We start from the raw sequence: 22,979 nt of genomic DNA on the forward strand, positions 1-22,979 counted from the left end.
AAATGGGGGGTGAAGATCTAAATGTTTTAAGAAACATCTACTCTGGAATCACCTGAGGTGTTTATTTAACCCTGAAAATTTTGATTACTAAAAACCTTCTAAACCTGTATCTTTTGGGAGATAGCCATAGAATTTACATTTTAATTCTATCCTGGATGATTCTACTATAAAATAAAGTTAAAATGGCATAACCTAAGAGATATTGGAAAAAAGTAAAATCAAAAGGAGTACTTAAATTATTTTGAGCACTAACATGGAAAAGGAAGGAAAATTAAGGACAATTTGTCTATTGAAGTAAATAGAATCAGAAAGTTGGCTTTTATACAGTGTTATATTATTCTGGGGCTTAAATGAAAATTTTCATTTAATTATCCCAAGCTTGAGACACTTGTTTGTTACTATAACAATGTAAACTGTCATTCAAAGAAGTAATTTTCTTTGTCCACTCTCATAGAAAAGAATGAGAGATAAGCTTATTGTTGTTGTTGTTGTTTAACTTACTAGTCTTTGTATCCAACAGTTTTATCAAATACTTCTTTAAAAAATTAAGTAATTTCCCCAATCTTACTTTGCTGATGATTTTATCCACATATCTGAATATATACATGCTTTTTATAATAAAGTTGTCAAATTCTATTAGGAAAAGTTATATTTATTTTTTCAGTTGTTAAGTGTTCACCAGTGACAGAACCAGAGAATGGGAGACTTACCAGTACTGCCGTGGAACTAGACCAAGACCATACTTTTGGACAAGTAGTACGATTTCAGTGTAATTCAGGCTTCAAGCTTGAAGGGCCTGCAGAAATCCATTGCTCAGCAAATGGTGTTTGGAGTGGAGAAGCACCGAAATGTGTGGGTAAGATACACTTACCGTTCATGTGATTGAATGATTTTAGTTTTTCTCATGAAAATATGCATTTTCAAACATTGTGCATCCTAAAGAATATGAATAATACTAATAACTAACATTTACTGAGCACTTACTATTTGCCAGTAATTGATCCAAGTTCTTCACATGTGTCATTCCATTTTAGCTTCAAAATGTCTGTGATTTATGCTCTATTTTATAACAAAGGAAACTGTGGTGCAAAAAAGTTAAATCTCATGCCCAAGGTTATCATGGCATAGATGGTAGAGTTAAGATTCAAACCTTGATCATCTGAAACCGAAGTCCATGGTCTTAACCATAATTAAATTATGATTGGTTTTCATGGCTCAAATAGACTAGTAAGCATTTCTGCTGCAAGTTTTAATATTGGCCTGTAGAATAGGCTTTCTTTTAATTTGAAAATTGAATAATTCATTATTTATTTCCACTGATGAATCATAATGACTTTCTGTGCTTGAATAATACTTCTAGAAAAGGGTCCTGTTTTATATATACAGAGTGAGTTTAGATAAGTATGCGGAACTGAATTGCATCCACTAAATAAATTTTTGCCTTTTACAAAAAGTTCTATAGTAAATTGTAAGTTAAGATTTCTTTAGTTATAATACTGCTATGACCAGTCTGATGATTGGGGCTTTTGTAATGAAACATTATGGTCAATTTATTTAAAAGTGCCATACTTCATATTACCAGTATTTGTGCAGCAGAAATTTCTGCCATATTTATTTTTTAACATATCTAAAATCTCGTGATTATTTTCACTTTCCTAGTGTAGTCTATCCAACAGTGAGATGCAGAGAAAAGCATTCCTCTGCTTAAAACTTTTTCTAACCAAACTGGTTCCTCAAGTCAGTAATGGTAAACATATTTATATTCAACACAGCAAATACTGTATGTTCTAGAGGTTCACAGAGGGGGTTTCCTTCTTAAAACTAAATTTCTGTGGTTAGTGAAACTTTTCTGGAATAACTAATGTATATGTTTCAAATGAAGTTGAGGAGGGAGAAGGCATACCAGTCACAGGAACATATGGAGAGGAATACAAATACAAGGCCGCTTCCATGAATATGAGGCTCCCCTGTTCTTATGTCCTTGGGGGCCCTTGTGTAGGAAGCAAGTAGGGGTAAGTCAGTGACAGATTGAAGACAGGCCAGTACAAATTTCTAAGGTGTTACATGTTGTGCTGAAGAGTTTGGCTTTTACTCAGACTGAATTGGGAATCAATGGGGGATTTTAAATGGAGCAATGAAGGGACAAGAAAAAAGGCCATTAAATTACAAACAGAAAAACGGATTAGAAAGATGGGAGAATTGGATTTGGGAAATTTGTTATTGCTGTAATCCCAGGGGGAAATGTTTGAGAGAAGATGGGGTCACAGATGATGGCCAGTTTTTGTTTTTGTTTTTGTTTTTTTAGAAAATTTGAATGGATAGTGATGCTGCAAAAACCAATCAGTTACTTTTCAAAGGTGTTAGAACTTTTGTTTTGTTGACTGGTTTACCTAATGGAAACATAATTTGTGTCTTTAATATAAAACTATGTCTTAGACAAGGCCCTTTAATATATAACAAACATTTTGGAATTTAATCCCTTATATTTAGAAATTTCCTGCCAAGAGCCAGAAATTGTAAATGGACAGTCTACATCTCAGAAGAAAACTTACAGAGAAAATGAACGACTTCAATATAAATGTAACAAGGGTTATGAATACAGTGATAGAGGAGATGCTGTATGTACTAAATTTGGATGGACTCCAAGTCCTTCATGTAGAGGTAATGTTATATTTCTTTTCTATACATTTTGCTGTATATTTTATAAATTGTTTTCATTCATATACTCCTTAGAGTTAAGCAATTTATTTTTTCTCACAATGGAGTATTAATGTTTACAGGGATCAACTATTATAAAGACAATATACTTAACATTTTGTGTGCAAGGTCCATTTTGAGAGCAATTAGTATAATTCTCTCATTCTGAAGATAGACGTAAAAGGACCAAAAACGTTCAATAGCTCATTAAACAGTTGGTCTGTGGTCAAAAAGCAAGTCTAGAGCAGAGCCAGGGTTGTAATAGGCTTCCTAATTCCCAGGTATATACACTTCCCAGATTGCTCTTGTAAAGCCTAGCATTTAGCTATAAAAAGTAAATTATATTAATACCAGATGAGGAAACCCTCCATTGACAATGGAATTAAGTGGAAATAACTGGAGATTTCATTAACCACAGACCTAATATGAATCAACAGTGATGATGATGCTGGGAAAAAAACAAAAACTCTTTTAGGCTTCAGAATGGAAGAATGTTGTACAGAGCTAGAATCCATCTCACCTATGTTTGGTGCCCACCAAAAGTCTGGAATATTGTGTTCTACTTAGGCCACCTCATTTTAAAAGAGATGGTTTCAAACTATAGTGACCTAAAAGAGAGAATGTAGATAGTTGAGTTTAAGAAATCATATCATGAGAAGAATAGCAAGAAGATACAGTTATAGCATGGTAACAACAATGTTGAGATATTTGCAAACATTTATGGAAAAGAGTGAGTCAACTTCTGTTGAGGTCTGCAGCAGTGAGTGATACAAGTAACAAGTGCTATCATACATGAAATCAGAGGTCAAGTGCCTTTCTAAAAGGGTGAGTTTTACAGATATTATCATACTGTGGGCCAGGGTGGTGGGGAAATGGTGAGAAGAGTTGAACTCTTAAGAGCCCTCTGAACTTTTAATCATATGATTCATAATTACATGTATAAACCTTGTTTAATAATCCTCTTTTATAATAACTAGAGTTAGCTTTTGAGTCGATTTTATTCTTTTTTAAAAAAATTGGTTGAATTATATGTTAAAAAAAAGATGATAGCAGGAAGGGAAAAATGAAGGGGGAAAATCGGAGGGGGAGATGAACCATGAGAGACTATGGACTCTGAGAAAAAAAAAAATTGAGGGAGGGGGTGGAGGGATGGGTTAGCCTGGTGATGGGTATTAAAGAGGGCACATACTGAATGGAGGACTGGGGTGTTATACATGAACAGTGAATCATGGAACACTACATCAAAAACTAATGATGTAATGTATGGTGATTAACATAACATAATAAAAAAAATACCAAAAAAAATTTGGTTGACTTTTTATAATTTTAAGTAAGCTCTATACTCAACATGGGGCTTGAACTCACAACCCTGAGATCATGTGTCACATGCTCTGTCAACTGAGCCAGCCAGGCACTCCCTCCACCAAAAAAAAAAATTGGTTGAGTCCACAAACTCAAGAGCTCCTTGGAAAATACATCCTCCTACAATTGAGTGACCTTCACTTTCAGACATTATTAAGAATATTCTACAAAGAGGTTAATGAACATAGAACAGTGATCACTCACGTTAGATCCATGTTCAGCTGGTGATGTGTAGAATTCAGCTGTTTGTCTTCATGGCAGTCACAGTTCCTACACAAAGAACGTGAGTGTACAAGTCCTCTGGCATTAACTTCTGCCATATGTTGTACTTCCAGAGCCCCACTTAAATATTTAGATTGTTAAATTATCCATCCAGTCATCAAAATATAACTTGTAAACCATTTATTTTGTATCAGTCCCCTTGTCCTGTATAAACATTAGAATAAATCATCATTCCAAGTGTCAATGAACATTAGAATAAATCATCATTCCAGGTTTCAATGAAGTTACCTACTTCAAGGTAAGACCTCAGAATCTGAATTCAATTTTGCTTTGACATAAGTTAAAGTTTATTTCCTGTTTATGCTCACTTCCAATGTAGGTCTGAAGGGACTCTGCTCATTATATTAACTGTAAGAATCAAGGGATAGAGACATCATCTTTCCATGGCTTTCCTTAATCACTGCAGCTATGGAGAAGAGAACATAAAAAATCACAAAATGGCTTTTAAAACTTCCTCCCTGAAGGGAAACATGTTACTTTACACTCATTTCATTGTCTTATGCAAATCATAGGGCCATGTCTACCTCAAATGGGTAGGGATATGCAATCCTACCAAGTGTCTGGAAGGAAGAAACTTGGATGAGAACCACAGATGCCAAGGAAGTTGAAGAATCATTGGAAAGAATAGTCGAAGTGATATGTCATGAATTTATTGCCACATACGGACGGGATATAATGATGTATGCAATGGCTTTGGAGAAAGAGGATTCAATAGTCCAGGGGGCACAGATCTATCATATGAGACTTATAGTGGTAGGACATGAGTGATATGGTGGGAAGGATATGAGACTATACTCATTTTAATCCCCTTTTGTGCTGGGATAGGGACAAAAAAATAATATCCACCACCTTTATTTTTATGTACTTGATTATTTTAATGGATATATTTAATGGCTACATTATCCACATGTCCTTTTTTTTTTTTCCCCCAGAAGTAGCATGTACTTCTCCTTATATTCCAAATGGTGTCTACAGACCTCAAGCCATCCAATACAGAACGGGAGATGAAATCACATATTACTGTAAAAGTGGCTTTTATCCTGCGACCCATGTAAATACGGCAACATGTACTAGTACAGGCTGGCAACCTCCTCCAAGATGTACTTGTAAGTTCCATTCATATCTTGACCTACTTCTTAATTCTGAAGTTACTGTCTCTTAAACAACAACAACAAAAATGGGGACACAATAAATCCAAATATTTGCCTTACCGTGTATGTAAAGAAGAGGCTACAGAGACATTCCTTTCTCTTCAAAGTAGACAATTTTTTTTTAAGATTTTATTTATTTATTTGACAGAGAGAGACACAGCGAGAGAGGGAACACAAGCAGGGGGAGTGGGAGAGGGAGAAGCAGTCTTCCCACTGAGCAGGGAGCCCGATGTGGGGCTCGATCCCAGGACCCTGAGATCATGACCAGAGCCAAAGGCAGATGCTTAATGACTGAGCCACCAGGCGCCCCAAAGTAGACAATTCTAAGCAGGATCAAAAACATGGTTTTGAATATTAAAAATTCTTTACTTTTTGCTATTTAATGTTAAATATGCATGTGTATGAACATAGATTTCTCTAATTTAATTCTAATATCTGAACTAAAACATTCGGTAAGACTAGTGTCATCTAACACCTAATGTGTTAGTTATTTATTTAGGTGTAACAAATTTGCCTCAAAATATATTGGCTTCAAACAACAAACTTTTATCACCTCAGAGTTTCTATGGGTCAGGAATTTGGGAGTGGCTTAACTAGCTAGTTCTGAGCCAGACACTTCTTGTGTTGTAGTCAAGATGTTGACCTAGGCTACAGTCACGTGATGTCTGGACTGGGCTGGAGGACTGCCTCTAAGATGGCTCACTCATCAGGTTTTTGGCAGGAAGCCTCAGTACCTTACTGCATGGGCATCTCCATAGGCTACTTATAGAGCAGCTAGCTTTCTCCAGAGCTTGTGATCTGAGAGAGATGGAACCCACTTACAAACTAGTCATGCATTGTCTCTTTAGCCATATCTAGTCTTTAGAAGTGAGTCTTTAAGTCCAGCATACTCAAGGGGAGGAGAATTAGGCTCCACGTTTTGGAGGGAGGAGAAGGCACTGTAGAATTTTCTAAAGCCATCCCATGTAGCAAAATGCCACTCAATTCAACAAGGTACTGTATTTTATTTCTGGGGGGTGTTTCCTCTGCCCTTTTCTGTCTGTCTCCATTATTATATTCCTTTTCTTTACATATTGCAGTTGGTTGTAAAGGTATACCACACTTAAACTGGATAATACATGAATAAAAAATGTAATGATGCAAATAATAAGTCAGTGGTCTTCATATTAATTCTAGGTATAAGTCCGAAATGAATTTTCAAATCAAAAGACCCTTAAAGAAGATCCATCATCAGTATGAAACAGACTTTAATGTGTAAAACAATTATAATGAAAATATTGATTGATTGAGATGTAATTGACATATAACATTATCTTAGTTTTAAGTGTACAACACGATTTGATATTTGTATATACTTTGAAATAATTACAAACACAATTCTAGTTAAATCCATCACCACACATACTTATAAATTTTTTTCCTTGTTAGATAAACTTTTAAGATCTACTCTCTTAACAACTTTCAAATATACAATGTGGTATTAATAACTAGAGTCATCAGGTAGTACATTACATCCCTGTAATTTAATTATTTTATTACTGGAAGTTTGCACCTTTTGGTCCCCTTTGCCCATTTTTCCCACCCCCATGCCTTGCCTCTAGCAACCACCAATCTATTCTCTTTATCTAAGATTTTGGTATATTCAGATTCTAAGTATAGCTCATATGGTATTTTTCTTTGATTTATTTCACTTAGCATATTGCCCTCAAAGTCCATCTATGTCATCACAAATGGCAATATTTCCTTCTTTTTTGACTGAATAGTTTATATATATGTCACATTTTCCTTATGCGTTCATCGAGCAATGGACACTTAGATTGCTTCCATATCTTGGCTATTATAAATAATGCTGCAGTGAACATGGGGAATGTATGGCTTTTCGAGTTAGTGTTTTCCTTTCTTTCAGATAAATACCCAGAAGTGGAATTGCTGGATCATATGGTAGTTCTATTAATTACTTGAGAAATCATACTGTTCCCACAGTGACTGCACCAATCTACATTCCCACTAACAATGCAAAAATGTTCCCTTTCTCTACATCCTCACCAACACTTGTTATTTTTTTCTTTTTGATGACAGCCATTTTAACAAGTGTGAAGTAATATCTTATTGTGATTTCAATTTACATTTCTCTGATGATAAGTGAAGTTAAGCATCTTTTCATATGCTTGTTGCCCATCTATATTTCTTCTTTAGAAAAATGTCTATTCAGATCCTCTGCCCATGTTTTATTCAGATTGGGCTTTTTGTTGTTGTTGTTGTTATTGAACTGTATGAGTTTTGAAAGTATATTTTGGATATTTACCCTTTATCAGATATATGATTTGCAAATATTTTCTCCTATTCAGTAGGTTGCCTTTTCAGTTTGTTGATGGTTTCCTTTGCTATGCAGAAGTTTTTAGTTTAATGCAGTCCCACTTGTTTAGTTTTGCCTGTGTTGCCTTTGCTTTTGGTGTCAAATCTAAAAAATAATTGCCAAGACCAATGTCAAAGAGCTTAGCCCCTATGTTTTCTTCCAGGGGTTTTATTGTTTCTTTTTTTTTTTTTTTTAAGATTTTATTTATTTATTCATGAGAGATAGGGAGAGAGAGTGGCAGGCTCCCCGCAGAGCGGGGAGCCCGATGCGGGACTCGATCCCAGGACCCTGGGATCATGACCTCAGCTGAAGGCAGACGCTTAACCGACTGAGCCACCCAGGTGTCCCGAGTTTTATTGTTTCAGGTCTTACATTCAAGTCTTTAACGCATTCTATGTTAGTTTTGGTATATGGTGTAGATGGTAGTCCAGATTCATTCTTTTGCATGTGGCTGTCCAGTTTTCTCAACACCATTTATTGAAGAGAATGTCCTCTACCCACTGTGTATTCTTGGCTTCTTTATCATAAACTATCTGACCTTATATGCATGAGTTTATTTCTAGGCTGTCTGTTCTATTGAACTATGTGTCTGTTATTATGCCAATACCGTACTGTTTTGATTACTGTAACTTTGTAATATAGTTTAAAACCTAGAAGTATGACGCCTCCAGCTTTGTTCATTTTCAAGATTTCTTTGACTATTTGGATTCTTTTGTGGCTCCAAACAAATTTTAGGATTGTTTGTTCTATTTCTGTGAAAAATGCCATTGGAATTTTGATAGGAATTGTATTGAATCTATAGATTGTTTGGGTGGTATGGATATTTTAACAATATTAACCCTTCCAATCCATGAACAGGGACTACCTTTCATTTATTTGTGTCTTCACTTTATTTCATCATTGTCTTATAGTTTTCAGGGTACAGATTTTTCACCTCCTTGGATAGATTTATTCCTAGATATTTTATCCTTTTTGATGCTATTGTAAATGGGATTGTTTTCTTAATTTCTCTTTCCGATAGTTTATTATTAGTGTATAGAAACACACAAGATTTTTGTACATTGATTTGTATCCTGCAACTTCACCAAATTCATTTATTAATTCAAGTTTTGGTGGTGTTTTTAGGGTTTTCTGTGTATAATATCACATCATCTGAAAATAGTGAAAGTTTTACTTCTTCCTTTCTGAGTGGATGCCTTTTATTTCTTTTTCTTGCCTAATTACTCTAGCTAAGACTTCTAATACTATGTTCAATAAAAGTCGTGAGAGTGACCATTCTTATCTTTTTCCTGATCTTAGAGGAAAAGCTTTTTACTATTGAGTATAAAGTCAGTGTGAGCTGGTCATATATAGGCTTTATACATTGAGGTATGTTCCCTCTACACCCACTTTGTTAAAAGTTTCATCATAAAAATTGTTTAATTTTATCAAATGCATTTTGTGCATCTATTGAGATGATGAGCATATGCTTTTTATACTTCATTTTGTTAATGTGGTGCATCACATTGATTTGTGGATATTGAACCATCCTTGCATCCCTGGAATGAATCCTACTTGATCAAAGTGTATTATCCTTTTAATGTATTGTTGAATTCAGTTTGCTAATATTTTGTTGAAGATTTTTACACCTATGTTTTTCAGGTATTGGCCTGTAATTGTCTTTTCTTCTGGTGTCTTTCTCTGGTTTGGGTATCAGGGTAACACTGGCCTCATAAAATGACTTTGGAAGTGTTCCCTCCTCTTCTATATTTTTGAAGAGTTACAAAATGATTGGCATTAATCCTTTTTAAATGTTGGTAGAATTCACCAGTGAAGCCATCTGGTCTTGGACTTTTGTTTGTTGGGAGGTTTTTGATCACTGATTTAATCTCCTTGCTAGTAATTGGTCTTTCAGATTTTCTATTTCTTCATGATTCAGTCTTGGTAGGTTGTATATTTCTAGGAATTTATCCATCTCTTCTATGTTTTCCAATTTATTGGTGTATAATTGTTCATAGTAGTCTCTCATGAGCCTTTATATTTCTCTGATATCAGTTGTATGTATCCTCTTTCATTTTTGATTATATATATATATCATTTCTGATATATATATCTGATTATAAATATAATCAGAAAAGATATTTGATATAATTTCAATCTTCTTAATATTATTAAGACTTGTTTTGTGATATAACATATGTCTATCATGAAGGATGTTCCATGTGTACTTGATAAGAGTTTGTATTCTGATAGTTTTAGATGGATGTTCTGTGTATGTCTATTAAGTCCATTTGGTCTAACATGTCGCTTTATGTCAGTGTCTCCTGATAGATTTTCTGTCTGAATGATCTATCCACTAATGAAAGAGGGAGTATTAATTATTGTATTGCTCTCTATTTCTCCCTTTATTTCTGTTCATATTTGCTTTACATTTTAGGAGCTCCTATGTTGACTGCTTAAAATTTACAAGTATTATATCCTCTTGTGGGATGAGCCCCTCTATAATGACTACCTTTGTCTTTTATTTCAGTCTTTGCTTTAAAGTCTATTTTGTCTGATATAAGTGTAAATACACTAGTTTTTTTCTTTTTTCCTTTTTTTTTTTTTTTTTTTTTGGTTTTTGTTTGCATGGAATATCTTTTTCTATCCCCTCACTTTCAGTCTATGTGTCCTTACATCTGAACTGAGCCTCTTGTAGGCAGCATACAGATGGGTCCTTTTTTTTTTGTTTTCATCTATTCAGCCATGTTATATCTTTTGATTAGAAGATTTAGTACATTTATATTTAAAGTCGTTATTGATAGGTGTACACTTATTGCCACTTTGTTATTTGTTTTCCCACTGTTTTGTAATTTCTCTGGTCCTTTCTTCTTCTCTTGCTTTATTCCTTTGTGATTTTATTATTTTCTGTAGAGTATGCTTAGATTCCTTTGTCTTTAACTTCTGTGCATCTACCAAAGGTTTTTGCTTTGTGGTTACCAAAAGACTTACATAAAACAACTTCTATTTATAACACTCTACTTAACATTGATTATGTTCTAAAGCTCTACCATTTTACTCCCCCCATGTTTATATTTTTGATGTCACAATTTACTATGTTTGTGCATCCTTTAATAAATTATCATAGTTATACATATTTTTACTTCTTTTGTCTCTTTAACCTTCTTCCTAACTTTATAAGTGATCAACCCTTACAATATTAGATTATGCTGAATTTTAACCATATATTTGCCTTTACCAATGAGATTTATACATATATATGTTTTCCTGTTAATAACTAGCACCCTTTTACCTCAACTTTAAGAATCCCATTTAACAGTTCTTATAATGGTGGTCTAGTGATGATTAACTTCTTTAGCTTTTGCTTGTCTTGTAAACATTTTAATCTCTCTATGTAGCAAGTTGTTTTTCTCTTGCTGCTTTTGAAATTCTTCCCCTGTCTTTAACTTTTGACAGTTCAACTATAATGTGTATTGGCGTGGGTTTCTTTGAGTTCATCTTATTTGCAACTCCATAGCTTTCCTGGATCTGTATGTCTATTTCCTTCCCCAGATTAGAAAAATTTTCAGTCCCTATTTCTTCAAATAAGTTTCTGCCCCTTTCTCTCTTCTTCTTCTGGGACTCTTATAGTGTGAATTTGGTCTGCTGATGTTGTCCCATCATTCCCCACCTTTACTCTTTTGTATTCCTTTTTCTTTCTGCTGCTTTGATTCAGTGAGTTCCACTATCCTGTCTTCCTGATCCTTTCGGGGAGGATCAAAGTTGGCCTTCCACTATCCTGTTCCCAATCCTTTCTTCTGCTTTCTCTGGTCTGCTATCGAAACTTTTTACTCTATTTTTCAGTACAATTATTGTATTCCCCAGCTCTGTGACTTCTACTTGGTACTTTCTTCTATTTTCTATCTTTGTTGGAATTCTAACTATGTTTACCCGTTCTTCTCCCAAGCTTAGTGAGCATCTTTATAACCATTATTTTCAACTCTTTATCAAGTAAACCACTTATTTTCATTCTATCAGAGCTTTCTCTGAGGTTTTATCTTGTTCGTTCACTTTGAATATATTCTTCTGTTTCTTCATTTTCCTTGATTCTCTGTTTATTTCTGTTCGTGAGATAAAACAGCCACCTCTCCTAGTCTTGAAAGAATGGCCTCACTTAGAAGATGACCATTATTGTTTAACACTGCCCTGCTTTTGGTTATCTCTCAAGCCTTGTGATTGTCCATCACCCTACTTTATGTTTAGTGGCTCTCAGTAGCTGAGAGTGTGCCAAGACCTGGACAGTGTCCCAAAGGGGAGGATCTCAGTCAGCACCTAGATTCAGGCTTATAGGAAGCCAGGTCCTCAGGCAGCAATGTATAATGTATGCAAATATACCTCTTTCAGGGGAAGACTGGGAGATGGGCATTTCTGTGTGCTCCTTCTGAACTGAACAATGGAGTGATAGCCAGTTAAGAACTGTTTCTTTCTCTGCCACCATCTCTTTGAATTCACGAATACAAACCCTGCTGGCCACCAAGGGCAGGCAATCAAAGGCCAATACCTGGGCAGCAATCACAAAAACCATATACAAAAGCTGGACAGCAGATGTGTGTATGAGCTCCCTTCTAGAAGATACCAGCACTCTGGACAGCAGATGTGTGTATGAGCTCCCTTCTAGAAGATACCAGCACTCTGGAGTGGAGCAAAGAGAGAGATGTGATCTCTAGAGGTCTCTGGGAGGATTACAGTTGGCCTTTAGTTTAATTAGAAGCCTGCCTCTCAGGACTCAGTTATGAAGATAGGCCAATAGGCCTCTTTTGCAAGAAAAAATAGATTCCTTAGTCTCCTGCCTCTCTGCTGTGCCCTGGGGTGGTAGCTGGTTTAGAATTCTTTCCCCATTTGTTGCAGTCCTATAGGACCACAATCATAAGCCCAGCAGGCCACCAGAGAAAGACAGTCTAGAGGAATACCCTAGCTGGGAATCACTAAAGCCAGGGCACCATGGAAAAGAATAAGCTTCTTTCCTGGAGATACCATTGACCTAGAGCAAGGCAGAGGAAGATCACAAAGTTGGCCTCCACTGGCCTATCCCCCAGAGAACACCTATGTAGGCCCTTAGGTGTGTGCCAAACCAGAAGCCTGCCCCTCAGGCTGAAACTTCAGGAAAGGTTAGCAGTCCTCTTTCATAGGAAGACTGAGATCATAGTTCAGTCTGTATCTACAGTATGCCCTGGGGGTGGTAGCCAGCCCTGAACTGTCTGCATTTGTTGCAGTCCTGTGGGACCTATGAATGCAAGCCCCACTGGCCATCAGTCAAGTAATGTCCCCTGGGAGGCAGCCTCAAAATCCAGTGCCCAGATGTAAAAACTAGGGCACCAGATCCTTGTACGAACTTCCCTCTAGAAGTTACCAGTGCTCTGGAATGCAGCAGAAGGAGGACCTGAAGATAGTGCCTATCCTCCAAGGTCTTTGTAGAGGATTATAGTTGGCCCTCAACTGTTTAATTAGAAGTCTGCCCCTCAGGCCCCAGCAGTGAAGATTAATCTAATAGACCTTTTCCACAGAAAGATGGCTGCTTCAATCTGTGACTCTCTCCTGTGCCCTGGGGGTGGTGTCCTGTTAAGAACTCTCTTTATTTGTTACAGTCCTGCGGGACCCACTGTCCACCACAGCCATGTGATCTAGAGGTGTCTCCTGGGTGGCAGCTGTAAAAACCAGGGGGTGTCTAAAGAGAATACAAGCTCCTTTCCTGGAGATACCAGTGAGCTGGAATTAGGCAAAGGGAGAGCATAAAGAAGGTGCCTGCTGGCCTCTGTCTTTGAAGAGAGCTTTAGTAAGCCCCTAGATGTGTATCAAATTAAATGCTTGCCCCTCAGGCCAATGCTTTAAAATAGGCAAATAAGTCTCTTTCACAGAAAGTCTGGGCACTTTTCAGATGGCTTCCCCTTTGTGGGGCCCTAGAGTGGGCGAGCCCATGCATGTGGACCCTTTAAGAACTATTTCTCAGTTAACTGTGGCCTGTGGTCTTATGGACACAAACCCCATTGGCTTTCAAAGCTAGATGTTTTGAGGGCTTGTCTGTCAGGTGCCAATCTTAAAAGCGGGGTTCCAGATGTAAGGTTCAAATCCTTCACTCCTCAGGGAGAAGCTTGGGGTTTGGCGTTCCCTCCCAATTGTGTGTCATCATGCTGGGGATGAGGTTTATGGTCAGACTGTGTCTCAATTTCTTCTACTCACTTTGATGTAGTTTTTTTTCTCATTTGCCGAATGTGTAGAAATCACTCAGCTAGTTTGTGGGGGAGGGGGTTCAGACAAAATTATTCCATATGTAGAGCACGTACTGAATGGAGCCCAGCAAGGTTATTCCCAAGGGACCTTATGAAGTTCTTTTGGACAAGATGGAGAAATTGACCAGTTAGATGGTTTATGAGATAGTTGGTAATTTCATTAAATAACCTTACCCAAGTATCAGATTCAGGACTTTGTTCTCAGGACTATTTTCATGACTCATTTCTGTTATCATATAGTTTAATTGGTTTAGGGGAAATAGTACAAATTTACAAGTGGAATTTCTCAGGATAATGATAGTGAATCTGCATTAGCACAGATTCATTCTTCAAAAAGAATCTTATGTGCTAGGTTGAATCTAATAACGTGATATTTAGTAGTGACAACTATAAGATTCTGGGCTTAGGTCATAGGAATCAGCTGTACAAGTACAGACAGATTAGAAATATTTTTTGAATTATTTAGTATTTGGGGTGCTTGGAGGCCTCAGTTGGTTAAGCATCTGACTCTTGATTTCAGCTCAGGTCTTGATCTCAGGGTCATGAGTTCAAACCCCACATGCTGGGTGTGGAGCCTACCTAAAAAAAAATTAGTGAATATTTTAATCAATTTTGAGATTAATTTGAGTCAAAACTATGATAGAACCACCAGTACTGTTTGTAAGACCACAACCTGCATTGATAGGAGTCCAAGGTAGAATGAGGCTGTTCTAAGTCTCGCCAATCTCAGTGCTGATCAGACCATATGTGAAATATTATATTTGCTTCAGAGATGATCTTGTTAGAGTATAAAGACCTATTTAAGTTTGCCCAGATGAAAGAGGAAGAGAGTAAAGGGGTTCAAGCCTGTCATAATAATAATACCCACTTTTAATTTTATCTCCTTTGCATACCTTTTGAAAAGAAATCTCAGCAGGCTGTTTTCTTTAATTCATATCCTTTGAAACACCATAATAGGTGGATAACTGTAGTTGTTCTGAAATCGGACCACCAGGATTCAAATCTCTCCTTTACAATTTCACAGCTAATTTAATTGAGTTCTTTAAGACTCAGTTCCTGGAAATCCAAAGGCTGAAGCTTGCCCAAGGTAGAATTATTGTTAAATGACACACATCTTGATGTACCACGATGAAATTCATTAAAGGGATAGAGAAAATAATCTAAATATTCAAAAATTACTGGGGGGGGGAACCCTAGAAGGTTGCTTAAAAGGTGTAAGAGTAAATGAGCATTTTAATCTTAACATTGGAAGCTTAAAAAGAGTGGGGGAAAAAATCTATCAATGAAAGCTATGCAGGTCAAGAATCTATACCTACAGAAGGCATCATTTACAAATCTTTATTAAAGAGGCACCTGGATGGCTCAGTTGGTTAGGCCTCTGCCTTTGGCTGAGGTCATGATCCCTGGGTCCTGCTCAGTAGGGAGTCTCCTTGTCTCTCTGTCCCTCCCCACCCCTTGTGCACACACTCTCTCTCTCTCTCAAATAAATAAGTAAAATCTTTTTAAAAATCTTTATTAAAGAAAAACAGTATATGCAAGGATTCAAAGTGTATAATCCACATAACACGTCTGCAAAACTACTAGAAAATTTCTCTAATCAAACAAAAAAGAAAATGGATCAGTGAACTTAAGTAAGATGAAGATGATAATGAATACTTGTGTGTGTGTATGTGTGTGTGTATGTGTGTGTTGGAACTGTTGTTCATATGTTGCACAAGATTCCTTGCAATCGAATCATTTAATGGAAATAAAACTAACATTAGTCTGGTATTAAAAGTACTAGATTATCTCTAAATCATCCAACAAAAAGGGAAACTTTTTCTAGAAAATACTATATATAAATGTGTTATAAACAACAGAACACATATTGAACATATATGTCAGTACATATTGAACATATATGTCAAAAATATTCAATTTATAAGAATAACTCAATAAAATACAATTATATTATACCTCAATAAAAATAAGACATTTTAGTGTTTAAAAAAATCAAACTATAATGGCATCAAATATTCACTTTTATTCTAAAATATACATATTATGACTTATATGACATATTTGAAAGCATCTCCTATATATGGTATATATGACATATTATGTAAATGTGACATTTTTAAACACCTCATGTACATGATATATACATATTATGACATATGTCACATTATATGTGATATATATGTTATATATGTGTCAAATATACCATATATAGTATGACATATTATGTATGAAATATGTCATATATATTATTATGTATGTATGACATATTTTAAAATACCTCATTCTCCAATTAAAATTAGTAATAACAATCATATGTTTGCCATAATCGTAATTAACTATTTAGATATTAAGAAATATTCTTAGTCCATTTCTTTGATTAAATAAAAAGAGGAAAACTGGCCTCAATGACTGGTTTCGGGCATTAATAAGAATATTATTTTTCTGTATAATGTGGCAGATGGAAAATTTTTGTGTTTCTCTATATTTCTTACACTATTTACAATAAGTAGAAAAATAAATTAATGAATGTTAATCTACAGAAAAATCCAACTATCCCCCTACATTGAGTTGGTTTGAGAAGAAAAGGCAGGGCTCTGATTTCTGTTGAGAACAGAAAAGAAAGGAAAAGAAGATAGATGATCTGAGCAATAAAATCAGTACTTTCATCTCCCAACCAAGATGCTCATTTAATCATCCAGGGCTAGGATATACATACTCAAGGAGAAGTCATTAAATAGGTCTGTACAGTCTTATTCCACAAGAGTTTTCATACATATATATCATATATATCATATGACCCACAAGATATAATTTTAACTTCATTAGCAATAACTTCATCACACTTCATCTGAATTTTATAACTTTTCTTGCCTAGAAACCCTGTTGCAATGAGCGAAATTATGATAAGAGAATGTAATTCACCAATGAAATAATTCATTTCTAATTTGATTTTTTTTATTAAGGTAAAACATTATTTATACTGTTTTTGTTTCTTTTGTTTGTATTGCAAGTGAAGCCCTGTGATTTTCCAGAAATAAAACATGGAAGTTTACACAATGAAAATAGATATAGATCATACTTTCCAGTATCTATAGGAAAATATTTTTACTATTCCTGTGATTCCAACTTTGTGACTCCTTCACAACATCAGTGGGAATACATTACTTGCACACACAAAGGATGGGAACCAACAGTACCATGCCGCAGTAAGTAAACCTTTTTATAATTGTATATGTGTACATATTTCAAACAGTAGAGGGGGAAAAACACATAGGTGAGTACAATTAAGCCTTGTATGACAAAAATGAGGCCAAGGGATAAGTTTTATGAACAAAGACCAATATAGGTTTTTCCTTTAATGAGGAGCTCTTCATAAAAATCACATTACAGATGAAGATAGAAGCTTTTGCAAAAACACCTATATCGTTCATACATATTTTAATTATAAAAACTGAAGATAAATAATATTGAATATTGATTTTTTTCTTTCTACACATTTGGTAGTAGCTTTAGTTTTTCTTAAGTTTTTGGATACTTATGCATTATAGTTTTAATATTGTACAAACAGTTTTTAACTTACTATTTTGACTGAATTTATAGGTTTTTAAAATTTTTTGTTCATCATTTTTATGATTTTTAGGGCGATGTATTTTCAATTATTTGAAAAATGGAGATTATCCAAGGTATGGACAAACATTTCTCCAAGATGAATCTGTGAGAGTTAAATGTAATTCTGGTTACAGTCTTCCAAATGAGCAGACTATAATGACATGTACAGAGAGTGACTGGTTCCCTCCTCCAGAATGCATTCCTCTCAGTAAGTAAATGGTCTGAGATCCCAGTATATTTATGGTTGTCTAACCCACATCTTTATTAACTGTAGCAAAATTTTATATCAACTTTCTTATTTCTGCCAATGGATATACTTAGCTTTATTTTTTCCAAGTATGTATGAGTGGATATACAAATTTCTTGATACATATGCAGCAAAATAAATGTCTACTGATAGGTATTAGTCAAGAAAACAGTAAAAGAAACACAAAGAAGAAACCTATAATAATAGAGTGATACCAGCAGTGGAGGGAAGAAGATGGCAGTGGAGTAGGAGGAACCTAGGCTTGCCTTGTCCCATGAATACACCTACATAACCATCAAATCATCCTAAATACCCCAGAAATCAACCTGAAGACCGGCAGAACAAATTCCACAACTAAAGGTCAAGAAGAGGCCACATTGAAGAAGTAAGATGCACACAGTTTGAGAGAAATGGACTGTGGCCACTGAGGTGGGGAGAGAGCCATGGTCACAGAGAAAGGCAAGGGACAGATTAACACACAAGGGAGCACATGGGAAAAATGAATTACCATAGCAATTGTCTTAGAAAGTGAGAGAGGCCAAATTTCATAATTCTTATAACAAGTGGGGTTTAAAGCGTGGGGTTTTCAAGGTCAGTGTGCTTGGCTCTGGGACAGCTCAAACGACATTGGGGCTTGGAGAAAAGGCAACCAAGCAGCCTGTCAACATACAGCTGGAAAGAGCAATCTGAAGAGCACGCAGGGCACACAGTGAGGAGCGTGTTGCAGAAAGGCAGTTTTCACAGAGAGAGCCCTTTGGAAACAAAGGAACTGGCAGGTGCCATTTCCCTCCCCCACCCTTCAGCATAAACACAGAGCCACCTGTGAGAACCAGCACAGGGCCAACACTCACCACCTAACTTGCTTGCACCAAGTCCCACCTCCCTGTGCTCCAGTGGAACCACTCTTCCTGGTCATGCTTGCCTCAGTCCCTGAACAGCCAGCCTCCTCCTCCAGAAGACCAAGCCAAACTTCTGCCCCCACCACATCTCCCAACCTGGGAGTTTTGGGAAGCCTTGATTCCAGCAGTGGTGATAAGAGGTCTCATTTCACAAGCAGACCAGAGCACACCTAAAGTTAAAACTCAACACAGTCAGGCCAGGGACCAAATACCGACCACAACAGTCAAAGAGGGCCTCTGCAGATGACTGGCCTGAAGGATAAAGCAGTCAGGACACAACAGCAGTGTGCATACAGCACACATTGGAGACACTCCCTGAAGTGTCAGGCCCTGGGGGACAGTGGTCACAATACTGCAGAGCACTATAGAACCTCTTCTTCATAAGGCCATTACCCTCAAGAACAGGAGAAGTAGCTGACTTTCTGAACAAAGATGCAGGCATAGAAATTTAGATAAAATGAGAAAACAGAAGAATTTGTCCCAAATAGAAAGAACAATACAGGGCCACAGCCAGAGATGTAAGTAAAATATATATTAGCAATATGCCTGATAGATAATATTACAAAGATACTCACTGGTCTTGAGAAAAAAAGTCAAAGACATGAGTGAGACCTTTAACACAGAGATAAAGAATAACATAGCAGAGATCAAGGGCTCAATAAACAAAATGAGAAACACACCTGATGGAGTGAACAGCAGGCTGGAAGAAGCAGAGGAATGGGAATTAATGACCTAGAAGACAAAGTAACAGTAATCACGCTGAACAAAAGAGAGAAAAAAGAATTATGCAAAATGAGAATAGACATAGGGAACTCAGTGACTCCATCAAACATAACAACATTCCTATTATAGGAGTCCCAGAAGAAAAAGAAAAAAAGAGGAGGCAGAAAATTTATTTGAAGAAATAATAGCAGAAAACTGCCCTAATCTGGGGGAGGAAACAGATATACAGATCCAGGAAGCATAGAGAACCCCCCAAAATCAACAAAAGCAGACCCATACCAAGACATATTATAATTAAATTGGCAAAACATAGTGATATAGAAAAAAAAATTTAAAGAAGCAAGACAAAAACAAAACAAAACAAACAAAAAGACAGTAAAATATAAGGGAAAACCCATAAGGCTACCAGGGAATTTTCAGCAGAAATTATCCAAGTTAGAAAGGAGTGGCATGATAACTTCAAAGTGCTGAATGGGAAAAATCTGCAGCCAAGAATATTCTATCCAGAAAGCCTATTATTCAAAATAGAAGAAATGATAAAGAGTTTCCCAGACAAACAAAAATTAATGGAGTTCATGACCACTAAACCAACCCTGCAAGAAATATTAAAGGGGACTCTGAGTGAAAAGAAGAGACCAAAAGTGACAGTATGAATGTAGGAAACACAAAACAGTAAAAATGAATATTTCTGTAAAAAAATTCAGTCAAGGAATTCACAAAATAAAAGGATGTAAAATTTGACACCATATACCTGGGGAAGAGAGGAGTAAGAATGGGTTCAAACTTAATTGACCATCAACTTAATATAGAGTGATATATGCAGATGTTATATAAAAACCTAATGGTAACCACAAGTCAAAACCACTAATAAATATGCAAAGAATAAAGGGAAAGAAAGCCAATATGTCACTAAAGAAAACCAGCAAACCATAAAAGAGAGAACGACAAGAAAAGATCTGAGAAAATATTCAGAAACAACCACAAAACAGGTAATAAAGTGGCAATAAATACGTATCTACCAATAATTCCTTTGAGTGGAAATGGACTAAACACTCCAATCAAAAGACATAAGTTGACAAAATGGGTAAAACAAACCCATCTATATGCTTCCTACAAAACTCATTTTGGAACAAAAATCACCTGCAGATGGAAAGTGAGGAGACGGAGAACATTTATCATGCAAATGGGTGTCAAAAGAAAGCTGGGGTAGCAATGCTTATATTGGACAAAATAGACATTAAAACAAAGACTGTAACAGAAGACAAAGAAGGACAACATGTAATAATAAAGAGGATAATCCAAGAAGAAGATATAACAATGGTAAATATGTAGGCAACCAACATGGAAGCTCCCAAATACATAAAACTGTTAATAACAAACATAAAGGAACTAATCAATAATAATACAATAATAGGGGATTTTAAAACCCCATTTACATCAATGGATGGATTATCTAAACAGAAAATCAACAAGGATACAATGGCTTTGAATGACACACTGAACCAGATGGATTTAGCAGATACATTCAGAACATTCTATCATAAAACAGCAGAATATACACTCTTTTCAAGGGCACATAGAATAGAACACATATTAAGCCACAAAATGAGCCTCAACAGACTCAAAAAGATCAAAGTCATACTATGCATCTTTTCTGACCACAACGCTATAAAACTAGAAGTCAACCACAAGAAAAAAGTCTGAAAGATCACAAATACATGGAGGTTAAGTAACATGTTACTAAACAATGAATGGGTCAAGAGGAAAAAAAGAAGAGATTAAAAAGTACATGGAAACAAATGAAAATGAAAACACAGTTCAAAACCTTTGGGATGCAGCAAAAATGGTTCCAAGAGGAAAGTTTATACTATACAGGCCTAGCTCAAGAAGCAAGAAAAATGTCAAATAAACAACCTAACCTTACACGGAAAGGAGCTAGAAAAACAACAAGAAAAAAAACCTAAAACCAGCAGAAGGAAGGAAATAATAAAGATTAGAGCAGAAGTAAATGATCAACTAGAAAAACAATAGAACAGATAAATGAAACCAGGAGCTGGTTCTTGGAAAAAAATGATAAATTTGATAAACCCCTAGTCAGATTTATCAAAAAGAAAAGGGAACCAAATAAATTAAATCACAAATAAGAGAGGAGAAGTAACAACCAACACCACAAAAATACAAACAATTATAAGAGAATATTCTGAAAAACTGCATGCCCACAAATTGGACAACCAGAAGAAAGGTTAAATTCCTAGAAACATAAACCTACCAAAACCGAAACAGGAAAAAAACAGAAAATTTGAACAGACCAATTAGAAGCAAAAAAAAAAAGAATCAGTAATCAAAAAAACCAAATAAACAAAGTCCAAGATCAGATGGCTTCATAGATGAACTCTACCAAACATTTTTTTAAGATTTATTTATTTATTTTGAGAGAGGGTGGGGATGGAAGGGCAGAGGGAGGGACAGAGGGAGAATCCAAGCAGACTCACTGCTGAGCGCAGAGCCTGACATAGGGCTGGATCTCATGACCCTGAGATCACAACCTGAGCTGAAATCAAGAGTAGGATTCTTAACTGACCTAGCCACCCAGGCACCCCTCTACCAAACACTTAAGGAAGATTTAATACCTATTCTCAAACTATTCCAAAAAATAGAAAAGGAAGGAAAGCTTCCAAATCCATTTCATGAGGCCCAGCACTACCCTGATACCAAAACCAAATAAAGACACCACAAAAAAGAGAACTACAGGTCAATATTTCTGATGACACAAAAATCCATAATAAAATACTAACAAACTGAATTCAACAATACGTTTTAAAAAAATATTCACCACAATCAAGTGGAATTTATTCCTGGGTTTCAAGAGTGGTTCAATATTCACAGATCAATCAACATGATACATCACATCAGTAAAAGAAAGGATAAGAACTATATGATCATTTCAACAGATGCCAAAAAAGCATTTGACAAAGTACAACAACCATTCATGATAAAAGCCCTCAACAAAGTAGATTTAGAGGGAACATACCTCAACATAATAAAGGCCACATATGAAAAAGCCACAACTGACATCATCCATTATGGGGAAAAACAGTGCTTTTCCCCTAAGGTCAGGAACAAGACAAGGATGTCTCACCACTTTCATTCAACATAGTACTGGAAGTCCTAGCCACAGCATATAGACAACAAAAAGGAATAAAATGCATTCAAATCAGTAAGGAAGAAGTAAAATTGTCACTATTTGAGATGACATTATATTCTATATAGAAAATCCAAAAGACTCCATCAAAACCTGCTAGAACTGATCAACGAATTCAGTAAAGTTGTAGGTTACAAAATCACAGTACAGAAATCTATTGCCCTTCTATACAGCAATAATGAAGCAGCAGAAAGAAAAATTAAGAA

At 35.8% G+C, this 22,979-nt stretch overlaps 1 protein-coding gene across 1 annotated transcript in view; it reads left to right on the forward strand.

The window, feature by feature from the left end:
- The window catches only part of LOC118014122 (complement factor H-like), a 92,789-nt gene extending 74,137 nt beyond the window's left edge, over nucleotides 1-18,652 (forward strand). The window contains exons 7-11 of the mRNA XM_035010168.1: nucleotides 665-856; nucleotides 2,491-2,661; nucleotides 5,274-5,447; nucleotides 17,105-17,299; nucleotides 17,734-18,652. Coding sequence (XP_034866059.1) covers nucleotides 665-856; nucleotides 2,491-2,661; nucleotides 5,274-5,447; nucleotides 17,105-17,299; nucleotides 17,734-17,918 — 917 coding nt within the window. The 3' untranslated portion in view covers nucleotides 17,919-18,652. The remainder of the gene's footprint in view (nucleotides 1-664; nucleotides 857-2,490; nucleotides 2,662-5,273; nucleotides 5,448-17,104; nucleotides 17,300-17,733) is intronic.
- Nucleotides 18,653-22,979: the final 4,327 nt, after the last annotated feature.

This window comes from Mirounga leonina, unplaced genomic scaffold (assembly GCF_011800145.1).
Source record: "Mirounga leonina isolate KUSES-001 unplaced genomic scaffold, KU_Mleo_1.0 Mir_154, whole genome shotgun sequence".
NCBI lineage: Eukaryota > Metazoa > Chordata > Mammalia > Carnivora > Phocidae > Mirounga > Mirounga leonina.